Source organism: Schistocerca cancellata, chromosome 8, assembly GCF_023864275.1.
Source record: "Schistocerca cancellata isolate TAMUIC-IGC-003103 chromosome 8, iqSchCanc2.1, whole genome shotgun sequence".
Taxonomy (NCBI): Eukaryota; Metazoa; Arthropoda; class Insecta; order Orthoptera; family Acrididae; genus Schistocerca; species Schistocerca cancellata.
Genome location: NC_064633.1, coordinates 364,060,641 through 364,080,026, shown reverse-complemented (window position 1 = coordinate 364,080,026; position 19,386 = coordinate 364,060,641). Strand labels below are relative to the sequence as shown.

Below are 19,386 nucleotides of genomic sequence, written 5' to 3'. Positions count from 1 at the left end.
ACAGCTTTTTCAACTGGCATGTAAAATATATAACTGAGGCAAAGATTCTTAATCAAGAATTCGAATTCCAAAGGCAGCAGTGGCTGACAGATGTGAATATTACTGAATCATCAGGTTAATAAGTCATGGTTGCATAACACATTAAGAATTATTTATAGTAGAATGGAAAGACTGGTAGAAACCAACATAAATGAAAATCAGTTTAGGTTCAAGACAAATGTGGGAACACAAGAGGGCAATACTGACCCTACGACTTACGTTAAAAGATGACTGATGAAAGGCAAACTTACATTTACAGCAATTAAAGATTTAGAGAAAAATTTTGACCACAATGCATTCTTTGAGATACTTAAGGTATCAGGGATAAAATACAGGGAACAAGACTCCACCCACAGCTTGTACAGAAAACTGCCTTGCAATTATAAGAGTCAATGGACATGAAAGGGAAAAGTGGTAGTTGAGATGGAAGTGAGACAGGGTTGCACCTGAACCTACATATTATTCAATCTACGTGGCATGAGTGAAGGAAAGAAAGGAAGTATCAGGGAAGGAGGACAAACTCTGTGATCTGCTGATGACATTGTAGTTCTGTCAGATGGGAAAAAGACTTGGAAGTCCAGTTTAATGGGACAGACTGTGCCTTGAAAATATTTTGTAGGATGACTATCAACAAAACTAAAACAATGATATTGGAACATAATCAAATTAAGTCAGGTGAAGCAGGGGGAATCACATTACAAAATGAGACACTGTAAGCAGTAGATGAGTTTTGCTATTTGGGCAACAAAATAACTGACAAAGGTCAAAGTAGAGGGGATATAAAATACACTCTCTCAAAGGCAAGAAAAATGTTTCTGAAAAGAGAATTTTGTTGACATCAAATGTTGAGCTGTTTTCCTTCACTTCATACTGTGTCACACACAGTTTGTGCTACTGATAGATATTGATAAAAGCAAAAGTGAAACACTTCCTAGCTTTTGGGCCTAATAATTTCTCCATGGGGAGGAAGGATGGATAGGTTCTAAAAGGTTAAAAAGAAAGAGCGAGTCAATCAGATTCTAGGATTAGAGGGACCTATGTTTAGTCAGCATCAGAGTAGACGAACGCTATCATTTTTGGGTCAGTCTCATCCAAGGGGATGAGTGAGCTGCTCTTCCATTTTAACCATCTAGAACCTATCTATCTCTTCTCAGCAAGGAAGGTACTTTTTAGTTCCAAAAGCTAGGAAATGTGTGTCTTTTATATGTGGCTATAAGCAGTAGTAAATGAAGGTAAGTATTGTTTAATCTTTTTGTAGATATGAAGACAAAACTGGTAATTTGTCCATTACAAAAGTGCACGATACCAAATTACCTGAAAAAGCAATGTGCGAAAATGTGATTTTTTAGGGTGTCATATCTGGGGTTTTATTGATCACAGAGATAAGGAATCAAGTGTTTTGGATAGACCTCAACCTAACAACCATTTCTATACCTACTGGAAGAATGGGCATACTGCACTTATCCTACAGTACAGGGTCTAAATTTAAACATTACACACTTGCTCCAGCTCAGGCAAATTGAGCAAATCAGTTGGTTCTTTTGCATTAGATGTGGTCTAGGGTGGGCCTTAGGTGGCCTTTAAAAGCACCATTTGTTCATAGGCAGTTGCACACTGGGTGCGGAACATGTCAGTTGTCGGGTTTAGATTAGATTAGATTAGATTTACTTTCATTCCAATTGATCCATAGTGAGGAGGTCCTCCAGGATGTGGAACATGTCAGAAAAACAACAATACATGACAACTATTTACAACTAAAACAAATAAGCTAATGTACCATTCCACAGGTCCCAAGTGGAATGATCGTCATATTTTAATGAACACTAAGAGTCATTTTACAAATACTAATGCACTGAATTTAAAATAAAAAAGTTTTTTATTTATTTATAAGGTAATAAACATGTAATACAACTACTGAAATACTTATTTACAATGAACACATTACTGCACTGAAATGGTGCAGAAGTTAGATTATACTTACACACAACCACACACACACACACACACACACACACACACACACACACACACACACACACACACAAATTTTCAGTGAACACATTACTGCACTGAAATTGTGCAGAAGTTATGTTGTACTTATATACAAATCAGTTGGTTTTACTAAGAAATTCATCAATGGAGTAGAAGGAGTTGGCCACCAATAAATCCTTTAGGCTTCTCTTAAACTGAATTTCATTGGTTGTTAAGCTTTTTATGGTTGCTGGCAAGTTATTGAAAATGTGTGTTCCTGAATAATGCACACCTTTTTGTACAAGACTAAGTGACTTTAAATCCTTGTGAAGATTATTCTTATTTCTAGTATTGATTCCATGAATTGAGCTGTTGGTTTGAAAAAGTGATATATTTTTAATGACAAATTTCATTAAGGAATAAATATATTGGGAAGCTGTAGTTAGTATCCCTAGTTCCCTAAACAGGCTTCTGCAGGATGTTCTTGAGTTCACACCACATATAATTCTTACTGCACGTTTTTGTGCCCGGAAAACTTTAGCTTGGCTTGATGAATTACCCCAAAAAATAATCCCATATGACATTATGGAATGAAAGTAAGCATAGTATGCCAGCTTTTTCATTTTTATATCCCCTATGTCTGACAAAATTCGCATTGCAAACAGAGATTTGTTAAGACGCTTCAGCAGTTCTGTGGTGTGCTCCTCCCAGTTGAATTTATTATCAAGCTGTAATCCCAAGAATTTAACACTGTCCACTTCTTCTATCTTCTTGTCATCATATGTTAGACATATACTCTTGGGACACCCCTTACATGTTCTGAACTGCATGTAGTGTGTTTTTTCAAAGTTTAGTGACAAAGAATTGGCTAGGAACCAGTGATTAATGTCCACAAATATTTTATTGGCTGATCTTTCTAAGACTACACTTGATTTGCTATTTATTGCAATGTTTGTATCATCGGCAAACAAAACAAACTTGGCATCTGGTAATGTTACTGATGAAAGGTCATTGATATACACAAGGAAAAGTAAGGGCCCCAAAATGGAACCTTGTGGGACCCCACATGTAATTAACTCCCAGTTGGATGATGCCTGATAGCTTGATACATGTCTCTTTCCTAATAACACCCTTTGTTTCCTGCCAGAGATATAAGATTTGAACCATTTTGCAGCATTTCCTGTTACACTATAATATTCTAGTTTACTTAAAAGGATATTGTGATTTACACAGTCAAATGCCTTTGACAGATCACAAAAAATACCAGTTGCCTGCAATTTTTTGTCTAATGAATTAAGTACATTTTCACTGTAAGTGTAGATAGCCTTCTCAATATCAGAACCTTTTAGAAATCCAAACTGTGACTTTGTTATTTGAGATAAGATGGTTATAAAGACGACTGTACATTACTTTTTCGAAAATTTTTGAGAATGCTGGCAACAGTGAAATTGGACGGAAATTTGATGCTATTTCTTTATCTCCCTTCTTAAACAGTGGCTTAACTTCAGCATATTTCAGCCATTCAGGAAATATTCCACTGATAAACGACTGGTTACACAGATAGCTTAATATGTTACTTAGCTCAGAATCACATTCTTTAATTAACTTTGTTGATATTTCATCACACCCACTAGATGTTTTTGATTTTAAAGATTTTATGATGGACATTATTTCTGTTGGGGTAGTGAGGGTCAAATTCATATTATGGAAGTTACTTGAAATGTCTGGTCTAAGGTAATCCATAGCAGCATCTACCGAACCTGACAACCCCATCTTTTCAGTAACACTTATAAAATGTTTGTTAAAAGTTCTGCAACACTATACACATCTGTCACCAATGCATCATTTACTCTTAATGCTATTTGTTCCTCTTCATGTCTGGTTCTACCGGTCTCCTCCTTCACTATATCCCATATTGTCTTTATTTTGTTATCTGATATGACTATCTTTTCCTTGTAATATATTTGCTTTGACATCCGTATTACAGTCTTTAATATTTTGCAGTATTTCTTATAATGTGCTATAGCATCAACATTGGAAATGTTTCGGATTGACAGATACAGTTTTCTTTTGGTTTTACAAGATACCCCTATTCCTCGAGTAATCCATGGCTTCTTTGTAGACTTTGCTCTAACCTTGGTAAGTTTTGGGGGAAAGCAGTGTTCGAATAAGGTAAGCACTTTATTAGCAAAAATGTTATATTTTTCATTCATGCCATGAGCACTGTAAACATCAGTCCAGTGAATGTCTCTGAGGAGTGTCCTAAAATAATCAAATTTTGGCTTACTGATTACCCTTTTGAGCTCAGATTTAACAGATTTTATATCCTGTTCAGTATTAACATTTAACAGAAGGAACTGCATGTCATGGTCTGTGAGGCCATTGACTATTGGTTTTGTAATATAATTTTGTTCATTTGACTTTTCTATAAAGATATTATCAATGGCTGTTTGTGAGCAAGTGGCTATCCTAGTGGGGAACTTTACTGTGGGAATTAAGTTGAATGATAGTGTTACTAACTCAAATAAGTTCTTATTGGGAGAGTCTTTAAGGAAATCTACATTGAAATCACCAGCAACCACTATTTCTTTGTTTTTGGTTGTTAAATGGGCCAGTACAGCTTCAAGGTGGTTTACAAACAGATTAAAGTTACCTGCAGGTGCTCGATATACACTTAATATTATGAAAGATTTTTTGTGAAAATCTAATTCTGTTGCACATGCTTCCATATGCTGTTCTAGGCAAAATTTATGAATGTCTATGTTCTTAAATTTATGACAGTTCCTGATGAATGTGGCAACTCCTCCTTTCTCCATTTCTGATCTACAAAAGTGAGATGCTAACCTAAACCCTGTAACACTTAAAAGTTCTATACCAGTGGTCACATGATGTTCGGAGAGGCAGATTATGTCAGCTGGGTTTGAAGACTCTAATTCATCTATGCAGATAGTTAATTCATTAATTTTATTTCTCAGTCCTCGAATATTTTGATGCAATAAAGATAGCTGACATTTCACATTGACTGAGTTAAAATTGGGTGGAGTTAAAATATCTGCTGACAGTTGAAAATTCTTAACCAATGGCTGTTTATGTTGATGTAATAAGCTGGAATTATGTTTTTTGATTTCTTTCTCAAACTGAAGGTTTGTCTCAGTTCTAACCTCTCTTAAAATTTGTTTTCTTTCTGTCCTCCCTACCCTAAAAAAGGGTCTTTTCTGAATCCTATAACCACTGGTATTTTACCACTCATGACAGTGCCTCCCCCCTTTAACTTTCCTGCTATTTCCCCAGCCAATTTACCCTTCCCCTTCCTGTTGAGGTGAAGGCCATGCCTAGTATAATGCCACCTACTGATAGAATCAACATGAACCACACCAATGTGTGACCCCGCACCCGACACGAGCAGCCGTTCCAGCTCCAAATTAACTCTCTTGACAGAAGAGTTCAAATGAGGTCGGTCATGGCGCCCAAGAACAGATACAAACTCAACACTGGTATGCCTCGATGCTGATGCAATCTTCGCCAGGTCACACTCTATGCTGTACCCAGGATCTCTGTCAATACTGTTACCTGCCCCACCCACTATAACCACGGTGTCTTCCTTAGTGAAATCTTTGCAAAGTGATCCTAAATCCTCTGTCACCTGCTCCAGACCAGCACTAGGTTTAAAAAAATTGGTGACCTGGTATTCTGATCCTAGTTCATCCTGCAAGAGTTGGCCAACACCTCTTCCATGGGAACTACCTAACAACAACACTTTCTTTCTCTTTACTGATTTCCCTACATTCTTACTTTTCAATTTGCTGCTGAAAGTTTGTTGTGCCCTGTCTACACCTGTAACTGCTTGAGGCTCACCAGCTTCTAACTGAAGCAACAGGTCAAATCTATTTTCCACATTCACCATAAAGCTGTCAGACAAAGTTCTAGGCCTGTTCCTCCTGTTGCCTGTTGCCACTTCCCACCTCTCTTTACCCTTCTCCCTCCTTAACCTGTCAAGATCTCCCCTGGCCTTGTCTAACTCAGCCTGAAGGGCAGCAATTTTCCCCTCCTGTTCCAGTATCTTCCTATCTCTACTACAAATCCTACAAAACCACTGATGAGTCTCATTTACTTCCCCTATTCCCACGCCACTACAGTCACCCACATGGAAAAAACTACAGCACCCATCACACCAAAGCCCCGACCTAACTATTCTACGGCAAGTCAAGCACTTTTCACTCATGATAAACGTAATAATTTATTAAGAATAAGTCAGTTAAATTACAGATAAACACGAAAATATGGTTACACAAATTTGGCCTATACGCAACTGTGTGTAAACAAAAACAAAAGTGCAAAGTTTCTGAAACAACAAGTTAAACTTTACACTACTTTCCGGAAATGCTAGTTAAATAATGAAGAGGTACGCTAAGTTAAATTGCTGGAGAGAGCAAGGAACAACTAAACGAAATTCTATAGATTTGCTGCAGCAGAACGTAAACAGAAAATACGACTGTACGGTCTTTTCGCGTTTTCTGCTATATTACGTAAAGAAAATTGAAACCTTTAATGGTACACTTAAACGGCACACCAATACACTTATTTACCACGTAATCAGTACTAATCTATATGTTTTATAATCTAAAATAACTTATCTTTACGAGAACACCAAACCGCGCGCTAGTCGCCGGGATGGCCATGTGTATAATTTTTATTCATCGCAAATAGTAGAAATTTTTAACATATTCTTAAGATGGTGTTCTTGGGCAACCTTGAAATTTTTATACCATTATCCATCACCAGAGGTTCCAAATTACTGTATTTAAGCAGGTAAAATATGTATGTAATATCTGGTAGTTTTAACTGATGTAGTGAACACATGGCAAGAGTTCTGTGGTCATCTCAAGGGTTCTGAAGTCACCAAACTATCTATAAAGCCTGTCTTGACCTGGAAATTATTCAATTGTGTCACCTTGCACTTCAAGTACCATATTATGTTGTCATACAAAATTCTTTGTTGTTGGAAATCAAGCATTGCCTGAACTTACTTTGGATGGTACATGATTTTGTAACTTTATATTATGTGTACTTATTAGTTGTGTATGTTTTTCAAAGTATGTTAATTACTTGCAGTTTATAAGCAAACAGGCAAAACTTTACTGACCTACAGAAGTCGTTTTATGTAAGCAGCACACCATGATTTAACGAGGGAAAGAAGGGAACCAGCTGAAAAAAGCTGCTGTCTGAGCACAAAAAAGGTGAAAAGGTGAATATACATCCCTTTAAAAGACTGTGAAAGGAAAGTGGGGAACCAGCTGCCTCAATCCTCATTTTGCATTCCTCACCAAAAAACTTGTCATGTGGACATATTTGCACTTCTTTGTGCTGAAAGGGGGTAGCAGGGAGATACCAATGGTGGAAGACAGAGGGAATGGTGCCAATGGCAGAGAAAGAGAGAGGAGAAAGTGATGATGGGAGAGAGAAACTGACAATGAAAGGAAAAGATATGAAAACAATAGCAATGGTAACCAAAGAGAGAGAGGAGATTGTGATGGTCAGAGAAAGACAGTGGCATTAAAAGAGAAAGAAAGATGGATGATGAATGTAGTAGCACTGGGAGCAAAAGAGATAAGAGATGGTGGAGAGGTGGAGAGAGAGAGAGAGAGAGAGAGAGAGAGAGAGAGAGAGAGAGAGTCACCCATGTGTTGAAGTTTACCAGTCTAGGGGTCAAAACCCTGAGCAAAGCATCCCCAAGGACATGCATTGAGAGAAGAGAATGATGGCTGAATAAAAGTCACCCAGCTGTAAGCAAAAAAGAGAGAGACTGTGGCAATGAGTGAGAAAAAGACTGGGACAAAGGTAATGGCAGTGGGACATAGAGTCATTGAAACTGCCAGAGAAGTGAGAGAAAGGGATGAAGAAAGTGACAGTGGGAGAGGCAGACGGGGGAAAGTGCCAATGGGAGAAATAGGAGACAATAGGAAAGAGACATATAGACAGTGACAGTGAAAGAGAGATGCCGATTGTGAAGGCTTCACTAGAAAGAGAGATTGGGTAAAAGGATTCAGAATGTTTGGTGTTAAAAAACCACGAATACATACACATACTAAAATTTTTGCTGAGGAAACTCGAAAGAGGATTGGTTCCCCACTTTTCCGTCAGACTCTTTTAAAGAGGAGAATATCCACCTTTTTTGTGCTCAGGCAGGAGCATTTTTCAGATGGTCAGCTATATCACATCACTGCTTTGATTGAAATAAATAACCAACTACAAATTTCAAACAGTAGTTGCATCTCTGCAAAGACATTATGTTTGGCACTATATCGTTCTTTTACACTTACACTTAATTACTGTTGAAATGAGTATGCTAACATTTGTACAGCTGCGCAAAACTATCCTTATAATTAGCTTTTACTTCTAGAGGGGGGGGGGATTGTTTTGGGGAAGGAGACCAGACAGCGAGGTCATCGGTCTCATCGAATTAGGGAAGGACGGGGAAGCGGGGAAGGAAGTCGGCCGTGCCCTTTGAAAGGAACCATTCCGGCATTTGCCTGGAGCGATTTAGGGAAATCATGGAAAACCTAAATCAGGATGGCCGGACGCGGGATTGAATTTACTTCTAGAACAGCCTTTTTTACACACAAACATATTAAATTTTGTGGTGCTTTCAGGTAGGCATCTGCTGATATTTACATGGAGGAGGTGTGCAAGACTCTAAAACTGCTATTTTTAAATATTTGCTATTAGTGAGAAGGTCCGTTTTGAGATGAGTAATGTCACAAGAACAGAAGTGTATAGATAACACAAAAGCTTACTAAGTCACTTGCATCCCAGAAAACAGATTGTTATCCACTCACTTTTAGAAGTGAGAATTCTGTAATGAATCAAAACTCTGTACTCCAATGCCCCCTCTTCGGACACCTATATGCTTGCATCAATGTTGCCAAAACCTGTACCTCAACAGTAATGGTTCAGTATTTTCCTTAAAATAAATTCCATAAAATATGAGTAAAACTAATTTACTTATAATTCCACTTCAGACTCTAAAGGCTTACCTGACAGATAGAAGGGCAAGTGCACTCATGACTGTGGATCGAGCAACTAGCACTTGAGCGGCCAGTGTTATGCGTTGTAGTGCAGTGATTCGATCCTGTGATGATGATAACTGAGATGCTTGTTTACCTAAATGCTTTTGGCTTGTATCAATTCTTCCCGATCTTGCTGAACCTGTTGAAGATGTTTAACGGTATTGAGTATGAACAATAAAATTCACCTAATGCTTACATCAAAAGTTTACCACAGAGAAAGCTTCCACATATAGAAGGTAACAGAATAAGGAAAAATGATTATACTATAGTATGATGTGATTGATTCATTAACTGAACTATACAAGAACACTATAAATATAAAAGACACACAGAAGAGCAAAATAGTTCTTCACAGGTTGATTTCATAACTGTGGAGCATTACAGAAATGTTCACCCAACTCCAACCGTTAACATTACAAGTGAGGCACTGAGCATCATGAATAGTTTCTGGCACTACTTTCTGGGAAGAAGCAGGAAACTCATTTCTCCCTACCATATATATCTCCTGAAATGACCATGACAGTAAAAAGAGGTTATATCAAGTTCATATGGAGGAACACGGGCAGTCATTCTATGTTGTGGACCATTCATAAACAGAACAGGATAACAAGAGGTACAGTTTGCATCCTCTACAAAGTACTACCTGTATAAGGTGCAATCAGTTTATGATCAAAGGCCTTACAGTCCAGAATCAGAACGTTAGTCAGGCCAAATCACTGTGAGCATTGAAGCACTCATCCTGTCGACACACCAGGTTGAAGAGTCTCATTTGGTAAAACACCATGTACTGCCGCCAGAATATTTCAGTAACCAGCCTGATGCACATCATCAGCTGAAAGGAATCTTTGATCCTTCACAGTCTTGTTTAAGGGACCCAAGGTGTGATAATCACATGGGGAGAGCTCAGGACTATAGGGTGAGTCCCTGAGTGTCTCCCACCTGATTTCGCACAGCTTCTGTGTTACCACATTTGTAATATGGGGTTGTGTGTTACCATGAAGCAGCAACACCCCTTGGTGGTGGTTTTTGACAGGAATGCTGCCTCATACACATTCTTTATTTTTTGAAGCATGTCTACTGGTATTTGTCCTTAGGCAGCTAAGAAAAGAATAACAGTATGTTGGTCCTGTTTGGACGCATTTGTTGGTAATCACCGTAGTTCACGTTTCTGAATTTTTCACATGCATGCCGGAAAGACACAAATGCCATCCTAATCTTTTGCCTACATGTTGGTGCTGACATACCCGCACCATAGTTGTACCAGGTTGCATATATACTGCAGCAATGCCCTCAAATAGAAACTTTTTGATCCCCCCCCTTATATATGGTTGGTCACGCAGCATGCAGGGTGTATCTGAAATTAATGTAGAAAATGAGGGCACTGGTAGAGTGGATCATAACAAGCATATTTCACGTAGCAACCCATGTCTTAGCGTATGGTGCTAAGTGTCACTGAACAGTGTCGCACGCTGCCAATAGGGGTAAAGTTTTATAGTCTTTATTTGAAAACAGTTACAAAAAGAGCTCAAAATTATGCCCTCCTGCCTGAATGTACACCATGCAATGATGCTGGAGTGACTGTCACTCTCTTTCAAACAATCCTGGCAAAGTGGAAATTGCATCAGAGGCTGCCGTAATGCACCATAGCAGCTCTTCGTCAGTCTCAGTGGGTGTTTCATCGGCAACAGATCTCACGTGGTCCAGAAGGCAAAAATTATTGGGTGTCAAGTTGGGGAAACATGCAGGCCATGTCACTGGCCCACTGCGCCTATCCAGTTCTCACCAAAGGTTTCATCCAATTGCATTCACATTGCATGTGTGAAAAGCACAGGTGCACCACAGTGTTGTTACCACGTTCGCTGTCACATGTTGAGTGGAACATGTTCCAAAAACTCTGGCAGAATTTTTCATAAAAAGTTCAAGTATCTGTATGAGTTCCAGTCGCTGGGGAAACATGTATGGACTGAGCAGATTATCACCTACGAAGCCAGCCCAGATGTTGACAGCGAAGCAGTCTTGGTGACCATGAACAAAGGCAGCATGTGGATTTTCCAACACCCACACATGTTGATTGTAGCTGTCGAACATACTGTCTCATGCCTCATCCATAAAAAGTATAAGGTTCAGAAAGTCCACTTGAATAGCACACCTTTTGCAAAAACCACTGGCAGAATCCAATCGATGTGGAAAATCATCTGGGTTAAGGGCGTGAACCTTCTGAAGGTGTTTAGGGTGCAAATCACCTTCATGACATACATGCCAAATTGTGGAATGGCTTACACACACTTCCCATGCAACGTGCTACAAGCTTGTTGAGGGTGTGTTTTCTAGCAGTGCTAATGCCTCTTCTTCAAGCCCACGTGTATGCACTGTGCATTGGCAACCACGACCATCAAGCCTTCACACCCATAACACAAAATAAATACACTGGGTTTCGAAGTAGGGCTTAAATGCACATGTGCCATTACGAGAATGTGCCAGTGGAGAATTTACCTCAAGTGGATCTGTCTCTCGTAAGTATCTGTGCATCCGGCAGTGCATGTGCATGGGTCTGGTAATAGATGATTTGGAAACTGCTGAATGTACAAACATTGGGTAGCATGAGCATTTCCATCCACCACCCTGTATGCGCAATGCATCTCTGCCCTTTCCTCCCAAGAACAGCGCTCTGTTTCCTGTCTGATCCACACAGTAACAAACACAAGTGTGTCCCCGTATGATGACAAAATTATGCAGGGAAAACCAGACTCTGCAACATGCAGATGTGCTGCCCTCTATGCAACAGCTATTAAACAGACATTTGCACAGCCAAAAGCAATGCATTCATGTCCCAGTAAGAGGTGGAAAACCCATAGTGATGTCCTGCCTGGAATATCCGCAGCTATGTCGACTACATCATTTGCAAATAAAGGTCATAAAACTTCTTTATTACACTGATGTCACAAAGACATTGAAATCGTTGCCCCGCAGACTCACTACCATGATGGCTAAGATGGCAGGTTGTATCCCTAACCTCTTGGTGGTGCATGACACTGTTCAATGACACCTAGCACCATACGCTAAGGGATGCAAAGGGGGTTGCTTTGTTATGACCCTCTCTATTGGTCCATACATTTTCTACATTCATTTCAGACACACCCTGTATATGTAGGTGTAGATGTAATTCATACATGGTATACCTTCTCGGCACTGTATTGTGCACTGAACTAAAAGGTATCACCAATTATCTGAACATAAGAATTAAGGGATTGCAATGCCTAGTAATAGTTCATTCAACACTCCTACTTTAAAATTCATGTGACACACATTTTTGAAGTGAAAAATTAGTTGAATGATAAAGCTGGAGGGAAAAAAAATAGTTTATGCCCCTGTGTTAGTTATCCTCCTCCTGGATGGTGGGAAATTAACAGTCATGTTAAGTAGAATTATAGTGGAGGAAAGGGCCTGAGAGTTCTTTTGCTCTTTATTACCTTTCCCACAATTTAATTTAAAACAGGTAGGACCAGGAACTAAATGTTGAAGATATGAAATTTGTAAGTATACACATTCTTGATTTTAAGGTTTTCTCAATTTCCCTTTCCTTACAGAACTTTTAATAAACACTAACTGGCCATCTTCATAGACAAAAATGGAGAAGCTAAAGGTGGTGGTGGTGGTGGTGGTGGTGTGACATTTAACTTTTTGCCACAGATGTAACAGCTGGATAAGTTATTAGGGGAATTGAAGCAGTTACAGTGTCCGACAGCCAGTGGTACGTGTAAATGAGAAATACAGATTTAGTTTTAGGTATAGGGAGGCAGTCTATATAATGAAAAATACCACCAGCATAATAACAACAGTAAATAATAGGTTCAGGAGGGAGGAAAGGAAATGGCTCATAATGAGGTAGTGTGGACACATAGCTGTAAGAAGCACTTAATACCAGGCAGTGCCCTCAGTCTGCTGCAATAGTTTTGGCACTTGCCAATCGCTACAGCAAAAATAATTTACTTCCATACTAAAACAAAATCTATTTTATTGTGCTAAAGGTCATTTGACATTTCCTACTGTCTTGATCCTTTGTTTTCTTTTAGGCATTAGAGTCTACTATTGCTCATAAACTCTTATGAAGACTCTAAATGCATTTGCTGATTGTAGCAGCTGAATCAAATGACCTTGTTTAGTACTGATGCACACAACCTAGTCCACTCTTGCTACCAGACAGTTCAGTGTTCAGTGTTCAATGTGTCCATGTACTTGTAAATGAAAGCAGGTGTAGCATACACAGATCACAGAAACGTTATATGTAACTATTTAAATTTATAACAAAAACAATCAGTTATTGACAAAATAATTTAACTGGATAGATAAAAAATCTACTCACAAAGTGGCGGCAGAACACACACATAAAAGATGGCCCTAATTGACAAGCTTTTAGAGCCAGGGGCTCCTTCCTTAGGCAGAAGGGTTGAAGGGGAATGAAGAGAGGTGAAGGAAAAGGACTGGAGAGGTCTAGGAAAAGGGGTAAATTTCAGGAATGTCACCAAGAACTGTGGCACAGGGGCTTTCTGGTGACTTTCCTGAAATCTACCCCTTTTTCTAGACCTCTCTAATCCTTTTTCTTCATCCCTCTTCCTTCTCCTTCAACCTTTCTGCCTGAAGAAAGAGGCACTGGCTCTGAAAACTTGCTAATGACAACCCTATTTAAATTTATTGATATTTTCAATAAATACACTATGTGATCAAAAGTATCCGGACACCTGACTGAAAATGACTTACAAGTTCATGGTGCCCTCCATCGGTAATGCTGGAATTCAATATGGTGTTGGCCCACCCTTAGCCTTGATGACAGCTTCCAATCTCGCAGACATATGTTCAGTCAGGTGCTGGAAGGTTTCTTCGGGAATAGTAGCCTATTCTTCACAGGGTGCTGCACTAAGAAGAGGTATCAATGTCAGTCAGTTAGGCCTGGCATGAAGTTGGCATTCCAAAACATCCCAAATGTGTTCTATAGGATTCAAGTCAGGACTCTGTGCAGGTCAGTCCATTACAGTGATGTTATTGTCATGTAACCACACCGCCACAGGCCGTGCATTATGAACAGATGCTCAATCATGTTGAAAGATGCTATCACTATCCCTGAATTGCTCTTCAACAATGGGAAGCAACAAGGTGCTTAAAACATCAATGTAGGCTAGCGCTGTGATAGTGCCATGCAAAAGAACAAGGGGTGCAAGCGCCCTCCATGAAAAAAATCACCACATCATAACACCACCACCTCCGAATTTTACTGTTGACACTACACAAGCTGGCAGATGATGGTTACAGGGCATTTGCCATATCCGCACCCCGTCATCAGATCGCCACATTGTGTACCGTGATTTGTCACTCCACACAACATTTTTCCACTGTTCAATTGTCCAATGTTTATGCTCCTTACACCAAGCAAAGTGTCTTATGGCATTTACTGGCGGCTTATGAGCAGCCGCTTGACCATGAAATCCAAGTTTTCTTACCTCCCGCCTAACTGTCATAGTACTTGCAGTGGACGCCACATTGTGTACCGTGATTTGTCACTCCACACAACATTTTTCCACTGTTCAATTGTCCAATGTTTATGCTCCTTACACCAAGCAAAGCGTCTTATGGCATTTACTGGCGGCTTATGAGCAGCCGCTCGACCATGAAATCCAAGTTTTCTTACCTCCTGCCTAACTGTCATAGTACTTGCAGTGGATCCTGATGCAGTTTGTAACTCCTGTGTGATGGTCTGGATAGATGTCTGCCTATTACACAATACGAGCCTCTTCAAGTGTTGGCAGTTTCTGTCAGTCAACAGATGAGGTCGACCTGTACGCTTTTGTGCTGTAAGTGTACCTTCATGTTTCCACTTCACTATCACGTCAGAAACAGTGGACCTAGGGATGTTTAGGAGTGTGGAAATCTTATGTATGGACATATGACACAAGTGACACCCAATCACCTGACCACATTCGAAGTCTGTGACTTCCGCAGAGCTCCCCATTCTGCTCTACTACTGACGTCACTGATATGGAGTACCTGGAAGTAGGAGGCAGCACAGTGCACCTAATATGAAAAACATATGTTCTTGTACCCCCCCATGAACCATGGACCTTGCCGTTGGTGGGGAGGCTTGCGTGCCTCAGCGATACAGATAGCTGTACCGTAGGTACAACCACAACGGAGGGGTATCTGTTGAGAGGCCAGACAAACGTGTGGTTCCTGAAGAGGGGCAGCAGCCTTTTCAGTAGTTGCAAGGGCAACAGTCTGGATGATTGACTGATCTGGCCTTGTAACAATAACCAAAACGGCCTTGCTGTGCTGGTACTGCGAACGGCTGAAAGCAAGGGGAAACTACGGCCATAATTTTTCCCGAGGGCATGCAGCTTTACTGTATGATTAAATGATGATGGCGTCCTCTTGGGTAAAATATTCCGGAGGTAAAATAGTCCCCCATTCGTATCTCCGGGCGGGGACTACTCAAGAGGATGTCACTATCAGGAGAAAGAAAACTGGCGTTCTACGGATCGGAGCGTGGAATGTCAGATCCCTTAATCGGGCAGGTAGGTTAGAAAATTTGAAAAGGGAAATGGATAGGTTAAAGTTAGATATAGTGGGAATTAGTGAAGTTCGGTGGCAGGAGGAACAAGACTTCTGGTCAGGAGACTACAGGGTTATAAACACAAAGTCAAATAAGGGTAATGCAGGAGTAAGTTTAATAATGAATAGGAAAATAGGAACGCGGGTAAGCTACTATAAACAGCATAGTGAACGCATTATTGTGGCCAAGATAGATATGAAGCCCACACCTACTACAGTAGTACAAGTTTATATGCCAACTAGCTCTGCAGATGACGAAGAAATTGAAGAAATGTATGATGAAATACAAGAAATTATTCAGATAGTGAAGGGAGACGAAAATTTGATAGTCATGGGTGACTGGAATTCGAGTGTAGGAAAAGGGAGAGAAGGAAACGTAGTAGGTGAATATGGATTGGGACTAAGAAATGAAAGAGGAAGCCGCCTGGTAGAATTTTGCACAGAGCACAACTTAATCATAGCTAACACTTGGTTTAAGAATCATGATAGAAGGTTGTATACATGGAAGAACCCTGGAGATACTAAAAGGTATCAGATAGATTATATAATGGTAAGACAGAGATTTAGGAACCAGGTTTTAAATTGTAAGACATTTCCTGGGGCAGATGTGGATTCTGACCACAATCTATTGGTTATGAACTGCAGATTGAAACTGAAGAAACTGCAAAAAGGTGGGAATTTAAGGAAATGGGACCTGGATAAACTGAAAGAACCAGAGGTTGTACAGAGTTTCAGGGAGAGCATAAGGGAACAATTGACAGGAATGGGGGAAAGAAATACAGTAGAAGAAGAGTGGGTAGCTTTGAGGGATGAAGTAGTGAAGGCAGCAGAGGATCAAGTAGGTAAAAAGACGAGGGCTAGTAGAAATCCTTGGGTAACAGAAGAAATATTGAATTTAATTGATGAAAGGAGAAAATATAAAAATGCAGTAAATGAAGCAGGCAAAAAGGAATACAAACGTCACAGAAATGAGATTGACAGGAAGTGCAAAATGGCTAAGCAGGAATGGATAGAGGACAAATGTAAGGATGTAGAGGCTTATCTCACTAGGGGTAAGATAGATACTGCCTACAGGAAAATTAAAGAGACTTTTGGAGATAAGAGAATCACTTGTATGAACATCAAGAGCTCAGATGGAAACCCAGTTCTAAGCAAAGAAGGGAAAGCAGAAAGGTGGAAGGAGTATATAGAGGGTCTATACAAGGGCGATGTTCTTGAGGACAATATTATGGAAATGGAAGAGGATGTAGATGAAGATGAAATGGGAGATACGATACTGTGTGAAGAGTTTGACAGAGCACTGAAAGACCTGAGTCGAAACAAGGCCCCCGGAGTAGACAACATTCCATTGGAACTACTGACGGCCTTGGGAGAGCCAGTCCTGACAAAACTCTACCATCTGGTGAGCAAGATGTATGAGACAGGCAAAATACCCTCAGACTTCAAGAAGAATATAATAATTCCAATCCCAAAGAAAGCAGGTGTTGACAGATGTGAGAATTACCGAACAATCAGCTTAATAAGCCACAGCTGCAAAATACTAACGCGAATTCTTTACAGACAAATGGAAAAACTAGTAGAAGCCGACCTGGGGGAAGATCAGTTTGGATTCCGTAGAAATACTGGAACACGTGAGGCAATACTGACCCTACGGCTTATCTTAGAAGCTAGATTAAGGAAAGGCAAACCTACGTTTCTAGCATTTGTAGACTTAGAGAAAGCTTTTGACAATGTTGACTGGAATACTCTCTTTCAAATTCTAAAGGTGGCAGGGGTAAAATACAGGGAGCAAAAGGCTATTTACAATTTGTACAGAAACCAGATGGCAGTTATAAGAGTCGAGGGACATGAAAGGGAAGCAGTGGTTGGGAAGGGAGTAAGACAGGGTTGTAGCCTCTCCCCGATGTTATTCAATCTGTATATTGAGCAAGCAGTAAAGGAAACAAAAGAAAAATTCGGAGTAGGTATTAAAATCCATGGAGAAGAAATAAAAACTTTGAGGTTCGCCGATGACATTGTAATTCTGTCAGAGACAGCAAAGGACTTGGAAGAGCAGTTGAACGGAATGGATGGTGTCTTGAAGGGAGGATATAAGATGAACATTAACAAAAGCAAAATGAGGATAATGGAATGTAGTCGAATTAAGTCGGGTGATGTTGAGGGTATTAGATTAGGAAATGAGACACTTAAAGTAGTAAAGGAGTTTTGCTATTTGGGGAGCAAAATAAGTGATGATGGTCGAAGTAGAGAGGATATAAAATGTAGACTGGCAATGGCAAGGAAAGCGTTTCTGAAGAAGAGAAATTTGTTAACATCGAGTGTAGATTTAAGTGTCAGGAAGTCATTTCTGAAAGTATTTGTATGGAGTGTAGCCATGTATGGAAGTGAAACATGGACGATAAATAGTTTGGACAAGAAGAGAATAGAAGCTTTCGAAATGTGGTGCTACAGAAGAATGCTGAAGATTAGATGGGTAGATCGCATAACTAATGAGGAGGTACTGAATAGGATTGTGGAGAAGAGGAGTTTGTGGCACAACTTGACCAGAAGAAGGGATCGTTTGGTAGGACATGTTCTGAGGCATCAAGGGATCACCAATTTAGTATTGGAGGGCAGCGTGGAGGGTAAAAATCGTAGGGGGAGACCAAGAGATGAATACACTAAGCAGATTCAGAAGGATGTAGGTTGCAGTAGGTACTGGGAGATGAAGAAGCTTGCACAGGATAGAGTAGCATGGAGAGCTGCATCAAACCAGTCTCAGGACTGAAGACCACAACAACAACAACATGTTCTTGTAGGTGTCCAGATACTTTTGATCACATAGTGTATATTCTTTGTTACTAATTATGTAGCATTTGAAAGATAATGTTTGTAACAACCAGATAAAATGAATATCAGTCTGAAGTTGTACACTATCTTCTGATGAACAGCTATTCCTGTCACCCACCATACCATGAGTATTCTTAGCATGTATGGTTAATAGCTTTGCTGCTGTTGTCTACTAACTCTACCGTATCTTCCTTTGCCGTCGGCATTGTCGTTGTTACCGTGAGACACCGTTATACCAAGAGGAAAGGTGCGTCGATCTTAGAGCATGAGATATGATGACCTTAGGCCATTTACAACACACAACGGTCACGGTAGCACCTGATTCCAGAATAGCTGCATTAGTTAGGATCTACGAACTATCCCCTCTTGACCAGGTCCCCAGAACTTAACTCGTAACGAGATCCCTTCAAAGCAAATTGTCATAACGATCATATATAAAGGCTTCGTACTACGAGAAGAAATGTTACAGTTTATGGAATAATAACAGATACGACCAAACTGTCTAGTCTCTTCTGCTTTATTTAACATAACTTCGTTCACAGTTTCATTTCGCATTCACCACTCATTCACCGAAACCCTTTGATGAACAGTTTTGGTTGCTTGACACCAACAGTCAATGATAATGATACAGCTTTTCTCCTTTTTATAAACTGAAGCCCGCTCTCCGCAATATAATTAAAAAAAAAAAAAAAAAAAAAAACGGTCTCAATACCGCGTCCCTCGTGAGATGCGAATAGACTTATCCCGGAATTGACCGCCCAGTAGGTGTACTCAGTTTAATGACCACATTTCGCTATCCGCTATTTCTCGTAACTGAATGTCCATTTGTTAGTCTGATTATACACTGTAGCTATTTAAAATTTGCCCCTATATTTTTCAC

The 19,386-nt window shown here is 39.9% G+C and overlaps 1 protein-coding gene across 1 annotated transcript in view; it reads right to left on the bottom strand.

Moving 5' to 3' along the window:
* The window catches only part of LOC126095271 (probable E3 ubiquitin-protein ligase HERC1), an 814,023-nt gene that overhangs the window by 287,496 nt on the left and 507,141 nt on the right, over positions 1–19,386 (bottom strand). Inside the window, exon 46 of the mRNA XM_049910030.1 lies at positions 9,045–9,216. Within this exon, the coding sequence (XP_049765987.1) occupies positions 9,045–9,216 (172 nt within the window). The remainder of the gene's footprint in view (positions 1–9,044; positions 9,217–19,386) is intronic.